Source organism: Heloderma suspectum, chromosome 4 (assembly GCF_057233095.1).
Source record: "Heloderma suspectum isolate Gila_16-S chromosome 4, 16-S_ref, whole genome shotgun sequence".
Classification (NCBI taxonomy): domain Eukaryota; kingdom Metazoa; phylum Chordata; class Lepidosauria; order Squamata; family Helodermatidae; genus Heloderma; species Heloderma suspectum.
The window spans coordinates 108,979,384-108,992,549 of NC_139461.1; the positions used below are offsets into that span (position 1 = coordinate 108,979,384).

General features: G+C 45.1%; 1 protein-coding gene across 2 annotated transcripts in view; it reads left to right on the forward strand.

Moving 5' to 3' along the window:
* Nucleotides 1-6,434: 6,434 nt before the first annotated feature.
* NEDD9 (neural precursor cell expressed, developmentally down-regulated 9) overlaps nt 6,435-13,166 on the forward strand; it is an 83,435-nt gene continuing 76,703 nt past the window's right edge. For both annotated transcript variants that reach the window (XM_084850333.1, XM_084850334.1), the window contains exon 1: nt 6,435-6,646. Coding sequence is in view for 1 of the 2 variants with exons in the window: in XM_084850334.1 (XP_084706460.1) it covers nt 6,635-6,646 (12 nt within the window). In the remaining variant the exon portion in view is untranslated. The remainder of the gene's footprint in view (nt 6,647-13,166) is intronic.

Here is a 13,166-nt window from a genome sequence, read left to right on the forward strand (position 1 = left end):
TGATATTTTTAACGTCTTGGGAAACACAGTCACATTGTGGATCCCGTAAAAGTGATTGTATTAAGCTGGCGTCTTTTATCCCAAAGGAAAGCAAAAATAATTTCAAAGACAACTCTGAGAGTAGTGTGATATTTTAAATATGGTTGGGTTTGACATTTTGACCTCTAAATATGGTGGGCTTCCAAGTTTAAATCATTATATTTAACCTTCAAGTGACATATGTTTGTCGCTAAATGTATATTCGAAGGTCTGTTGTTATCACTTTCAGGACCTTGGGGCCTCCGTGCTTCTCCCACTCTGCATAGGATGCCCATCAGCTTCCAAATTTGGAGGCTAACAGGTATCCTGATAGAATTGTACCCTAAAGCTCCCCCCCCCCCCGTAAGATCATGAAATACAGAGTCTAAAATTACTACCGTCATTTACTGACCACCTTAGAAACTCTAGGAATTAGACAGGATAGAAATCTAATTACGTAAATAATGCTTTTAAAAACATGTTTATGTCAACAAGATATTTATATGAACACACTGCTACTTTTATTTATTTTAAATAATTTTATCCCATTTTTCCTTAATAAACTCACGTGGCTTACAGAGTCTAGTAGTACAAAAATACAACAGAATCACTAGCAAAGAATAACGTCAGAGTGATGGAACATGAAGAGGTGCCCCCTACGATGTAACAATGCTAGGGTGGCCACTTATGAATTGCTAAAAAAGAGGACACACATCACCCTCCCCCCAAAAAAAGAGAAAAGAGGAAACTGATTTACATATAATTTGCATGCGCTAATGTATATGTATAGATGCAAATTTAGAAATAATTGCTATAATTTAATTCGGAATACAATGATCAGAGGGGTAGCCTTACTCTGCTGCAGAAAAAACAATGAGTCGACAGTGTCCATGGAAGCTTATGCCAGAATAGTACATCTCACCATGGTGTGGAAGACTAGAACCAGGTGACCTGTGCTCCTGCCTGTTCAGTCTGCTGTCCAGATGCTAACTGTGGATGGACAACTTTCAAGGCCCGTGCTGCTCTCCCTTATTTATTTTTTTAATAGGATTGGACTGGACAGCCCTTCAAATAGAGGACCATCCTCTGTAAAAGAGGACACATGGCCACTCGAGGCCTAAATGGCATGGAAGATGTCAAGGAGGAAAGGATTGTCAACACATCCTCCTCCTCCTTCTTTATTACTGATATCATCAGTGACTCTTCTTTACACAGTAATGCAAGCAAGATACAATTCATTGCCCCACAGACCTGTGTGTAACCGATAAGAGAAACAGTTGAGCATAGCAAGCAAATGCAGTAACGCATTTTGTTTCAATTGGGGATAAAAACTTACAGACCAATCTTAACCACCTGATCCACTAGCTGGAGGGGGTTAGGATGGGGCAGAAGTGCCCCTTCCTCAGTGGAGAGGAGCTCCACTGGCAAACCAAATATCAACTGCCGTGGCCCCTGCTATGCCTGCAGAAAACTCCATGGTACCAGCTATGGTACTTCCATCAGTGACAGGCCCTGAAACGGGGTGTTCAAAGGGCAGGTCAGAGGCAGGTTGGGTTCTGGTGGATCCAAAATCTGTTCTCCTGAGAAGTCCCAGAATCAGGCCCATTTCCTAAGGCACCCGGAGCTGGCGTAAGTAATTTCCTTCCCATTAGAAATGCTGAGGGCAAATTGTCTCTCTTTCTCTGTGTGTGTGTGCATGTGTGGCAGGGGGAGAGAAAGAACTGCCAGCGAGCTCTCCAGTTAAAACCACCCCACCGCCCTAGCAAGTGTGAGACTCCAATCTTTAGAAGTGGCGGTTTGTCCACTATTTCACCCTCCCCACCACAGCCAGGATTGCTTTGCCCAGGTGGAAGTCCCATTGAACTCAATGGGGCTTACTTCTGAGTTGTTGTTGTTCAGTCGTTAAGTCGTGTCCGACTCTTCATGACCCCATGGACCATAGCATGCCAGGCCTTCCTGTCCTTCGCTCTCTCCCCAAGTGTGCTCAAGTCCATATTACTTCTGAGTAGGCATGTACAAGACTGCACAGTGGGACGGTTTTCATGTGGCTGTTAAAAAAGCATAGAAGATGGGATGGAACCCTGTGGCTCCCCACAAGCCAAGGGACATGGGGTAGAACAGCAGTCACTCAGCACCACCTTCTTCAATTGACCTCCCAGGAATGAGTGGAGCCACTGCCGAACAGGGCTCTCTTCCATCATCATAGATGTTGTTTTTGTCAACTTCCGGGGGGACAGGGCTGGCTAAGGTGGAAGGCAGTGTAGAAATGTCTTTGATAAATAAATTAGAAAATAAAAATTCAGGTGCCTCTCCAGTGTCATCAAAAGCCCAGCCGTATCTGCAATGAAATGGAATTCTTGCAGAGCAACCTGGTAACAGAATATAGCTTACTGTTCATTTTTAGACCACTGGAAGCAATCCGAGTCCATCTGTGACTTAGAAACACTGGTACAGGTCCAAGTTGGTCAGAATAAAAGAAACAAATGCGGAGCTCTCACCAGTGGAATGCTTTGAGACACAGACTGGAGATTTTTTTTAGTCCAGCTCATCTTGTCTGGCTGGAGTTCCTCCCAGTCAAGATAGTGAATGTCTGGCCAGGAATCATCTAAACCTAGTAAAGAGGCCCATTTCTAAAGCACAGCAATAGCATAGCATACTTGATTCATCTCTGCCTTGGCCAGTTGGCCCCAAGTGAACTTAAATGGCTCTTCCGCTCTGGTCATCATTTTAAAGATGCTAACCACCAGGTAGGGCTTTTGTTAAATCTGTTCCATCTGTGTTTTGCTGATTGTCAGGCAGATTTTGTTCTGTCATTGTTGAGGGAATCAGGTTTTGTTTTTTTAACAGAATTTAATTCTACTTGCACCAATTTGCATTAGTGCTAATTTGCATTAGAGTTAATGCGCACTTGCGGAAATCCACATTACTCAATGTGCATTAGCGCTAATGAGCACTTACGCTACTGTGAATTAGCACAAATCCTCACCAAAAGTGAAAAAGCCAGTCCACTGCGGAATCCACTGGTCAGATTCATAGAAACCGAAACTCATTTGAATCCACTGAGGCTTTCGCCACCATCCCTAACGGCAGACATCTGGGTCATTTTAAATCACCTACAGCACCTAATCAACATGTAAATGTTCCTTTTTCCCCATGCAAAATGAACCTTTGATTATTTTTTAAATTGTGAAATAATGGTTGGAATATTATGGGACCATCTCATCAGGGGGAAATGGGAAAGAATTAATTAGGGAGCAATCCTATGGCCCCTAGACAGAGTCTGGGGGGCCATAGCATAATTTGAATTCCTGGATTGGAGGTCAGAGATAGTGTTCCGACCTCCAATCCAGGAATCCACGCTCCCCACCCCCTCCGCCTTACACCTGGCGCAGAGAGAACCACCCCGGCTGCTTCTCCAAGGTGACCTCAGAGAGGGGGTAAAGGGGGCATGCTGGTGGGCAGGAAGAGTAGGGGACTGGGGAAGCTGGGATATGATGTATCCCCAGGCCTCTTCAGCCTCCTTCCCTCTCATTCTGATGCGCTTCAGCTAGATGGACGAAAAAGCCCATATAGCTAAAATGCAGAGTGGGAGGAGCAGGGAGGCAAAGACTGCAAAATTCCTAGAAAAAAATTGTACATGTAGAGAATGAAATGCAGCCATTCTACACGTGTCCATCACTGCATGCACACATGGTGAGAAGCTGCTGTGTTTGCAGCCAAAAATACCACAGGTGCAGTCATAAGATGTTATTATTAGTGAATTTATAAACCACAATGAGAGTTATTGGAGTAGTGTACAATGAATTAAATGAATTAAAATACAAAATACTTATAATACTCATAGTAAAAGTAGAAATGCCAATAAAACTATGGCTGGAATTTAGTCATTAGTCAGGAAGTGCTTACCTGAAAAGAGTATCTTTAGTAAATGCCGAAAACAAAGTAGTGTAGGTGCATACCTGATCTCAGCTAAAAGGGCATTTGATTGAAGTGGGAACTGCTATACTAAAGGCCCTGCTCCGGGTGGTTTCTGAATGGATCTCTGACCCATGTGGGACCACCAGGAGTGCCTTTGCAGAAGATCTTAGTGACTGGGTGGGATGACAAGGAGCTGTTCAGTCTAGTATCAGGAGGACTCCCGTACACAACTTTTTGTGTTGTGAGCCACCAGTGTTATAGGTTGCAGTACCTTCGCAGTAAAGGATTCCCAGATGCTGGAGTGACACCACCCACCCAGGCTGACTAGGTTCTCCCCAACAGGAAGCAATGTAAAAACTTGCTCTTCAGGCTGGGATGTTATCTGGGCAACAATAGACTTTCCTGTCTGGAGGCCTACTTCAATGCTTGGCATATTCTCCAGATTGACCCTAGGGCTAGGCTCTCGCACCCTTGGAGGAGGCTGTCCTTTGGTTCTCTGTGTAAGTCACTGTACCTTGCTTCAATCTTCTAATCAGGACGCATGGTCAGAATTGTGGTTCATGCGGAAAACATGGGAGTGGGCTCCTTTAGGTACCAACCTTGTTTGACAGGGATGCCCTCCAGATGTTTTGGACTTCAACTCCCATCAGCCCTAGCAAATATGGCTGATTGCCAGGAATGCTGGGCGTTGTAGTGCAAAACATCAGGAGGGCACCTGGTCACTAAACAATCTCCCATTTTTGTTCAGAAACAAGCATACCTCTGCTATCAGAAGGTTAGGAAACACTGTCTTTACAACAGAGATAGGCAGCATTGAAAGTGGTTGCGCTGTTGCCAGAAATGTCCATGCATGCCTTGTTTCTAAGCAGATACAGGCTCCCACAGCCCTGGCTCACCAAGTTGTTTTGCAGTGGACTTTGGACAGCCCCATTCTGCTGAAAAAGGTGTGCATTCCGTACATCTCTTGAGGCCCAGCAGAATTGCTGTGGCACAGCAGCTCCAATTTTCGGTGGAATCTGGGAGCAGGCACACAAATGGCCTTAGCAGGCCACTCCCCCCCCCCATCCCTGCTTTACAAGAACCCTGTTAAATATAAGGCCACCCTAACTCTACTCAAAGCTGATGGCTTTGCATCTGACAGAATGTGACTTGTCTAACTCCAGCTAGTGAGTTTATTGCAGAGACAAGAGATTCAAGTCAGGTTGTTGAACTCCTTTCTTCTTCTGTTGGTATTTAATGGCAGAGCAAGGCCAAAAAAGGCCCCATGATCAGAATCTACTTGAAACTGGAAAAACCTACAGCTAATTCCTATAAGAGAGCATAAATGCCAGTAACTTTAAAGCTCTGTAACTTTTTGAGGGCCCTGCTTGTAAGATCCCTGTAAGTTGGAGGAACAGACACCAAAGAAAAGGCCTGCAACACCCAAGCTCCGGAACTCAGTAAAAAAGAATGGCCCATTCTGCACTATATATCAGACAATGCTGTAGAAGATGATCTGTCATTTCATCCACTCCACAAACCTCACAAAAAGCAGCACTCCACTCTGTAGGGAGCTGTCAATTTGTATTTATTTATTTATTACATTTATATCCCACTTTTTTTCCTCTTTTGAGGAACCCAAGGGGGAGTACATAACCCTCCTACTCTCCATTTTAGCCTCACAACAAGAACCCTGTGAGGTAGGTTGGGCTGAGAGTCTGTGACTGGCCCAAAGTCACCCAGTGAGCTTCCATGGCCGAGTGGGGACTAGAACCCAGATCTCCTGGCTCCCAGTCCAACACTCTAGCCACTATGCCACACTGGCACTCTATCTGACATTAGTTCACCTGCGATTCTGTAACTTTGACTGTGTAGCAATTACAAGAACAAGAATTTTACATTCAGCGTGAAAGAAAACTGGAAGGATTTCTAGGAGTGGTTTCTCTCAAAGAGGATGACAGAACCTTTAAAAAGCGGTGGGGTTCATCTGATGCTCAGACGGCCACTTTAAGGGTACAAGCCTAGGTATGTTTAGACGGGGGGGGGGGGAGAGAAATCCTACAATTCCCAGCATGCCCCAGCCAGCTATGCTGGGAATTGTAGGACTTTTTTCCTGAATAAACATGCATAGGATTGCGCTTTAAAAATCAGCAAGGAAGATCCTGACAAGAACCGATGACAGCTGAAGCACCAAACAGACAGGCAACGGCTTTGTTCCAAGAGTCCACTTCGCGCAACGACCGAGAGGTGAAAGGCTAAGTAACAAATCCGGTTCCAGGTCACCAGAAGGCAGGACGGCTTGTCGGGCCTTGCTCCTTTTTCGAGAAGCCGATCGGAGAACAGCCTCTTCTCGTGCGCTTTTCCCCTGCGCGGTAGTAAAGCGTGCGAGGTTGCGGGCTCATTCCTAAGGGGAGGGGCATTACCCCCCACTCCCAGGACGTCTGGGCTCTGTAGCCAATCGCTGAGGCATATGCAAATGAGCTCCGCGCTGTGCCCGCCGCAAGCCCAACAATGAGCTCAGAGCGGCTGGGAGCGGCGTAGCGCCGGGGCGGCTGCGGGAGTTGCGCGTGGCGAGGGTGGCGGCGCCGTCCCGTGCAAGCCGGGGGGGCTGTTTTCATTTTCGGTTGAGGCGGTGATCGAATGGAGCGTAAAAGCCGCGAGGCGTCAGTGTCATCGCGCTGATTTCGCAAGAGGGGGATCTCTCACCTGGCCTGCGAGGATGAAGTACAAGGTAAGAAAAATGGTTTGATTTGAAAGAGGGGAGAAAGAAGTTTTTTGCCTCCTTCTCGGGCGGTTTGTGGTAGGAAACGCGCGCGGGGCGGCAAAGGGTTTGCACCTTTAGGCTGCAGCCCTAGGCGCGCGCTGACCTGGGAGTAAGTCCCACTGAACTCAGGGCTAGGATTGAGTAGACAGGGCTGGGATCGCGCTAAGTTTGCAAAACTGCGGGGGTGCTCTGACTTGGATTCCCGCACTGAGCAGGGGGTTGGACTCGATGGTCTTGTAGGCCCCTTCCGACCCTACTAGTCTGTGATTCTGTGAAAAGTACTGAGGTACTTGGAAAGATGTAGGAAGGAGAGCGCGCGCGGAAGGACGCCTTTGCAAGAGCTCGTGTTCAGTTTCAAGCCAAAGTGAAGCGTCAGAGGGGACCCTTCCAGACGTGTGGGATCTCCCGGTTGGTACAGAACTATGAGACGTGTCAGGAAAAAATCCAGACAAGTCCCGTTAAAACCGAGGTTTAGTTCTTGCTTGATAGCTGCAGTATTTGATAGATGGGTTTTATTCCACGCTGTACAACTGTTGTGGGGGTGGGAAGCCGGTGTCTTGTTGCTACTATTTGGAGACTCTTGACGTTCCCCAAAGCTGACACGAGAGATACTGCCGCCAAGCGCGATATCTACATCCGCTTGCAACTTTCGAGACCGTTTCAGCTGTTCCACCTCCAGCCACTTGTAGAGTCGCCCCATTCGGTTCCGTTCGATTACTCCGGCTTTTAAGACTGGAACCTCAGGTGACCTGAGCCAAAGCTCATGGCTATAGGTTCTATGCACTAGTGTAATCGCTTACCTGGGAGGAAGCCCTATTGAACTCGAGTGGACGTAGTAGTCGTGGACAGGAGGGCACCGTCAAAGTTTGTGACTTCCAAGTAAACAAGTGACCTGCATTTTACTCCACACTTAATAAAACTCTTATTTCTCTCTCCCAGTGTTGCTGATTAAGAAGCAAGATGAAATTATGGTAAATTGTTTTTTTTTTGGGGGGGGGAGCCCTTGTTGTGGACTATTCTGTCACTCCATGGATACATATGAATGTATGGCTTAGAAAAGGAGGTTGTATTCAGGAATCCATAAAAATCTTACCACAGCCTTCCCCAATCTGGCACCATCCAGATGTAGTTAGCTATAACTCCCATCATCCCCAACCAGGATAACCAATGCTGGCTGGGGATTATGGGAGTTGCAGTCCAACACGCCTGGATGGTGCTGGGTTGGGAATCCTGGCTTGCACTGAATTCTGAAAGGGAATATCACTAATGGAATGAGACCAAAATGTTACTTTCAGTGTAACCCTGGAGTACTTGTACCCACCAGCAAGACCGACCTTCCTTCCTTCCTTCTTCCTTCCTTCAGTAATCTTAAATAATGCAATCAGGAACATGTCTGCAGGATAGAAAATTGTTGGGATGTCAAGAGGATGTGTAGCTGTTGACTTGAATGGAGCTAAGATTTCCCCGCCTTTTACATGCAAATCTGTGCAGATGATCTGAAAAGATTCCCTCCCATGATCCTTTAGCATTGCTTTAATACGATATAGAATATTTTGGTTCTTTTAAATAGGACAGTTTTAAAGATCCAGAATGTTGTAGTGGATAGAGGACTGCCTGGGGAGACTTGGGTTCATTAAGCACACTGGATGACTTGTTGAATGTTCACTAACTAGTTGCTTCCACAGTTATTGTCAGGATAAGAAGGGCTAATCTTCATGTATTCTACCCTGAAGTCATTGGAGGAAGAGTCCGTTACAAACATGATATAGATTACATATAAAACCATAGAACTATACTTTTAGTGAAGGGCCCATACTTTCATTTAATGTGTGATTCCCACTGCAAAGCTGTTGCCGATGGATACAAACAGTGTAGCCAGAAGCCTGCATATTACAGTGAGAGCAATCTCTTGTCTTGCATATGGTTATATTCCCTCTTCCCAAATCGCCTACATTCTACATTTTGTTTTTGGCTATGTAAAAACATCCGTACAATGCAATCCTAAACATGTCTACTCAGAGGTAAATTCCATTGAGTTCTGTAGGGCCTACTGCATACACTTACCTGGGAGTAGGTCCAATTGAGCTCAGTACGATTTACTTTGAGTAGACATGCTGAGGATCGTACTGTTAAACTGTAATCCTATGTACATTTAGAAGGGAGTAAGTATTACTGAACTCAACAGGCTTTATGAGTAAACGTATTTAGGATTGCAGTGTTGATATTGGACACAGTACTTTTAAACAAGTTTGAGCAAAAAGGCTGAATTTATATTTGGTAACAACAGCCGCTGTTCTCCTTCTCCTCCTCTGGGTCTAGACAGTTTCTGAGGGTTAACTAGGAAAGAGGTTGATCTCAAGGAATTTTGCTTCAGCACATTCATGATTTGTCTCCTTCCAGTCAGTCATGCTGATTAAAAATATGTGTGCAGGGTACAGGAATACCCCTGGGGCACCAGATTAGCAAGTACATCTATTACAATCTTGTTTTGTTGGGCTCCAAAGTGGGGAGGGAAGGAAAGTTTATTCTCCTGCCAAGGGAAAGGAAACCTGTCAAGGTCAATATGAAACCAAAGGTGTCTTTGGAAAACTCTTTTCCTTACAAGTTGAAGTTTGTAATGCTTTATAATACTGTGAGTTGATTTTTGCCACAAATGATCTTTTTATTATACGTTTGTACTATGTGTCATTCAGTGCTAGCCCCAACCTATGATTACAGCATCTGGTAATGCAGTAACAAATAGTCAGAAATCATAATAATGATAATTCATGCCTAAAGGTACACACGTTCTTAACTGTAATAGTATACATGTGCCTTGTCAGAACGTTCAGAAGCCTGCAAGCTGTAGGGGAATTTAGAGCCAGAAATCAGTAATAATGACCCCAAGTTAAGATTACATACAAGCTGTAATAAAATATCCCGAAAGAGTACTAAAAATATCCATGAGCTTGGGGTAATAGTCATACTAGCTCTTTCTCTGAAAACTTTCTGAGAGTGCTGGCTCTGGCATCCTTGGGCAGCTGGCAGGGTCCACTGATGATACCTGCCCATTACACCCCCCCCCCCTGTTTTGGCACTCCAAGTGGCTGGATCTAGCCACCATTTTAATTTCCCATCATGCCTCTGACCTAGCATGGGAAGTTTTAAAGGGTGGCTGGATCCAGTTGCCTGGCTGCGCTTGGACTGCTACTGAGAGATTCTCCGTCCCACTCTTATCACCATGAACTTGGAGAGGACAGATGACCCATACTAGCTCTTTCATACTTCTCTTTCACTCAGCAGTGGGGACTTCCCTGAGATGCGGTAGGTCCTCGATCAGCTTTCCCCAACCTGGTACCCTCCAGATGTTTTGGAGTTCACCTCCCATCAGCCCCAGCCAGCATGGCCAATGGTCAGGAATGCTGGGTGTTGCAGGTGACTCTGGTCCTAGAAAAAGCAGGACTTCATAAATGTTGGGTTCCAACAGATCTTGGAAGAAAACTGTTGGCCTTTCTTTGTGGTTGCCAACGATCGTCCCCTTCCTCTGGCAAGGCAAAGAAGACACATGGCAGTGTGTGTGCGTGCTTTGTATAACAATCTCTGACATTGTGCTGTTCTTTGAAAGCACTCACCAACTCAAGCAAGAGGGGTGGGTTGATCTCTGATTTCTCCCTGAACTTTGGAGGCACCCTGAGTGCCTGTAAATTGCAGCACAAAGTTAGAGGCTCGAGCAAGATGCAGAGTCTGGACTCTTGACATGGTGCTGTGTTTTGGAGGCATTTGTAATGTCTACAAAGCAGACTGCAAGGTCAGAGATCTACCCCCTCACAGCCAAGTGCCAGGCTAAGAGGAGAGGGTGGGCTAATCTCTTATTTGCATTGTACTTTGGAGGTTCTTTGTGCTTCTGAAGTGCAGTGTACAATCAGATGAGCAAAAGCGGATGCTTACCAGAGTGGGGAAGAATCAGTTGCTGTGGCAAAACTGGCAGTTGCATTTCTGGACCTTTGAGGAAAAGCTTGTGCAGTTTGATGTGGAGTCACTGATGACCTCTGGGTTTTGTCAGGGCAAAGACAGCCCCTTGTTAAGGAGGATTCCTTAAATTCATGGAGGAGAAGGCTATGAATGACTACTAGTCATGATGGCTCTATATTACCTCCAGGATCATAGGCAGTATAATTCTGTATACCCGTTGCTGGGGAACCTGAGTGGGAGAGTGCTTTTACGGGCTTCCCATGGCAGCTGGTTGGCCACTGTGCAGACAGAATGCGGGACTAGGTAGGCCTTGGGTCTGGTCCAGCACAGCTCTTCTTATGATGTTCCACACCTTATCTGAACAGACGTTGCAAAGATATAGCATGGCTCACTTCTTGGGAAAGTCAGTCGGCTGCTGGGGGAAAGGGGTTCCTGCTGTTTCAGGTGGTAGACTGGAGCTCTCCCTGACAACAGGTCCACACATGGGTGAGCACCTCAGGCTGCTTGCACAGGCTGGGGTTCTTACTCACAAATAATTATTGTGCTGCTTTTTGCTGCAAGCCCACAAAGAACAGAATGCAAGAATTTTCGGGGAGGAAGAGGGACAGAGAGGATGGTTTGTTCCTCCTCCTCCTCCTCCCAAAAGGAACTGGGTGTTCAATACACACCCTTGAGAAAGGATAATGCAGCTTGGTCTGGCTCCCTCTTCCCAACCAACCCCAGAAGCCAAACTCTCCTTAAATCTTGACTACAGGGCAATGTTTTGATCTGATGCGGTGGACATGCTTTGTATAATCTGAGTGTCATTACTGGGCTGTTAATAGTAAGAACACTTTCAGACTTCTTACGGCTGCATCTTACGCACTGTGATGATGAGCATACTTACTTGGAAGAAGCAAATACTGTTGAAGTCATTTCCAAGTGAGCATGCTTTGAGTAAGGATGCTGACTTGAAGAAGTCAGCCTGATCCTAAATGGGTTTGTTTAGATGCATGTCCCATCATCAATTTCAGTAACATTTCAATAGAACGTATTTCAGACTATGGAAATGTCAACATGCTCGTTTGGCCTAAGTGTGCTTGGATAACATCCCAAACTAGCTTAAACTGAATTGCAGCATTCCTTCTTGACCATTTGTGGGTTGGCAGACTGGTCTGTTGAGTAAATTCCCATTGCCCAGGCATGTGATTAAGCCTTTAGTCCTGTATCCCCTTACCTGGGAGTAAGCCCCATTGAATTAAATTGGAGTTATTTCTGAGTAGACATATACAGGATTGGGCTGTAAGGCTGCAGTTGTTCTTGGAGTAAGTCCTATGGAACATAGCAGAGCATAGTTTCTAAAAATGAGCATAGGGTTGGGTTGTAAGGCTGCAATCCTATGTCCAATTACTGGAGTAAGCCTATCAAACAGAGTGGCACTTGCCTCTTAGTAAATGTACAAAGGACCGGGCTGTTAGTGACAAACTGGAATAAGTGACAAAATGCCCATTGATCTTAATAGTTCAAGAATTTCATGGGCCCAGCACTTCCATTCAGAACACATGTACTTGGAAATCAATGTGTTCTGACCTGAGGTATGAGACTCTTGAATCTCTCGAATTATTCAAACCAATGGGCATTTTGCCATTGACTTCTGTTGGGTATGGGGTGGACTGCTTTTATTGCAAAATCATCCTTTTGTGGTTAGAAAGCACCTTGACATTTCTGGTTATCCTCCTTCTTCCCACAGTGCCAAAAGCAATGATCCTATTTCATATCTAGTCTCCTGTAAAACACTGAAGGTATATGACATGAGTTATTTCAGTCAGCAGAAACCTTCCATGCTCTGTAATGCTCTTTCTCCCTATTTAGTTAGAATTAAACCTTCTGGTTCAGAAGGTCATTATGTAATTCAAGAATAGAACAGCCTAACAAAGGAGAAAGAAAGAACGAACCATAAAAGACAGAAGGTTTTTGGCTTCCATAAAACCAGTGTGTTTACATTTCCTAGTAAGTCTGAAGTATTTATTTAAATTGTTTACCCATGGCTAACATTCTTAAGCTGAAGTCCACAAATCACTTGCTCTGGAGTAATTCTATTGACTTCAGCGACACTGGTCTAAAGTTAATTGCTTGCCACTATAACCATTTCTCAAAGTTCAGGGAACTTGAAGAACTGTTTCTACAGCATTTCTTAAAAGCAAGCCAGCCAATCAACCTGAAATATATTTTATGTTCTATCATTTTGTTTTGTTTACACAACAAAATCGCCACGCCTTGTGTTGTAATGAATATGGTATTTGTTTGGATGTAGGAGTTCAAAGGCTTGCTCAGGTATGAAGCTCAATAAGTCAGCCTGGATCAAGTCACTGTCCCTCAAGATCCCATCTCTAGCCATAAATTCACTCTTAATGGGATAAGTCAAGCACATATCTCAGGCATACATTCCACAAGCTATTCAGCAGCCATGTATTTTTGCAAGTTGTAAGTAGATGCATCTTCTAACAGTTCTCCTGCATTAATAATTCACATTTCACTGAATGCGTGACTTGGGGTC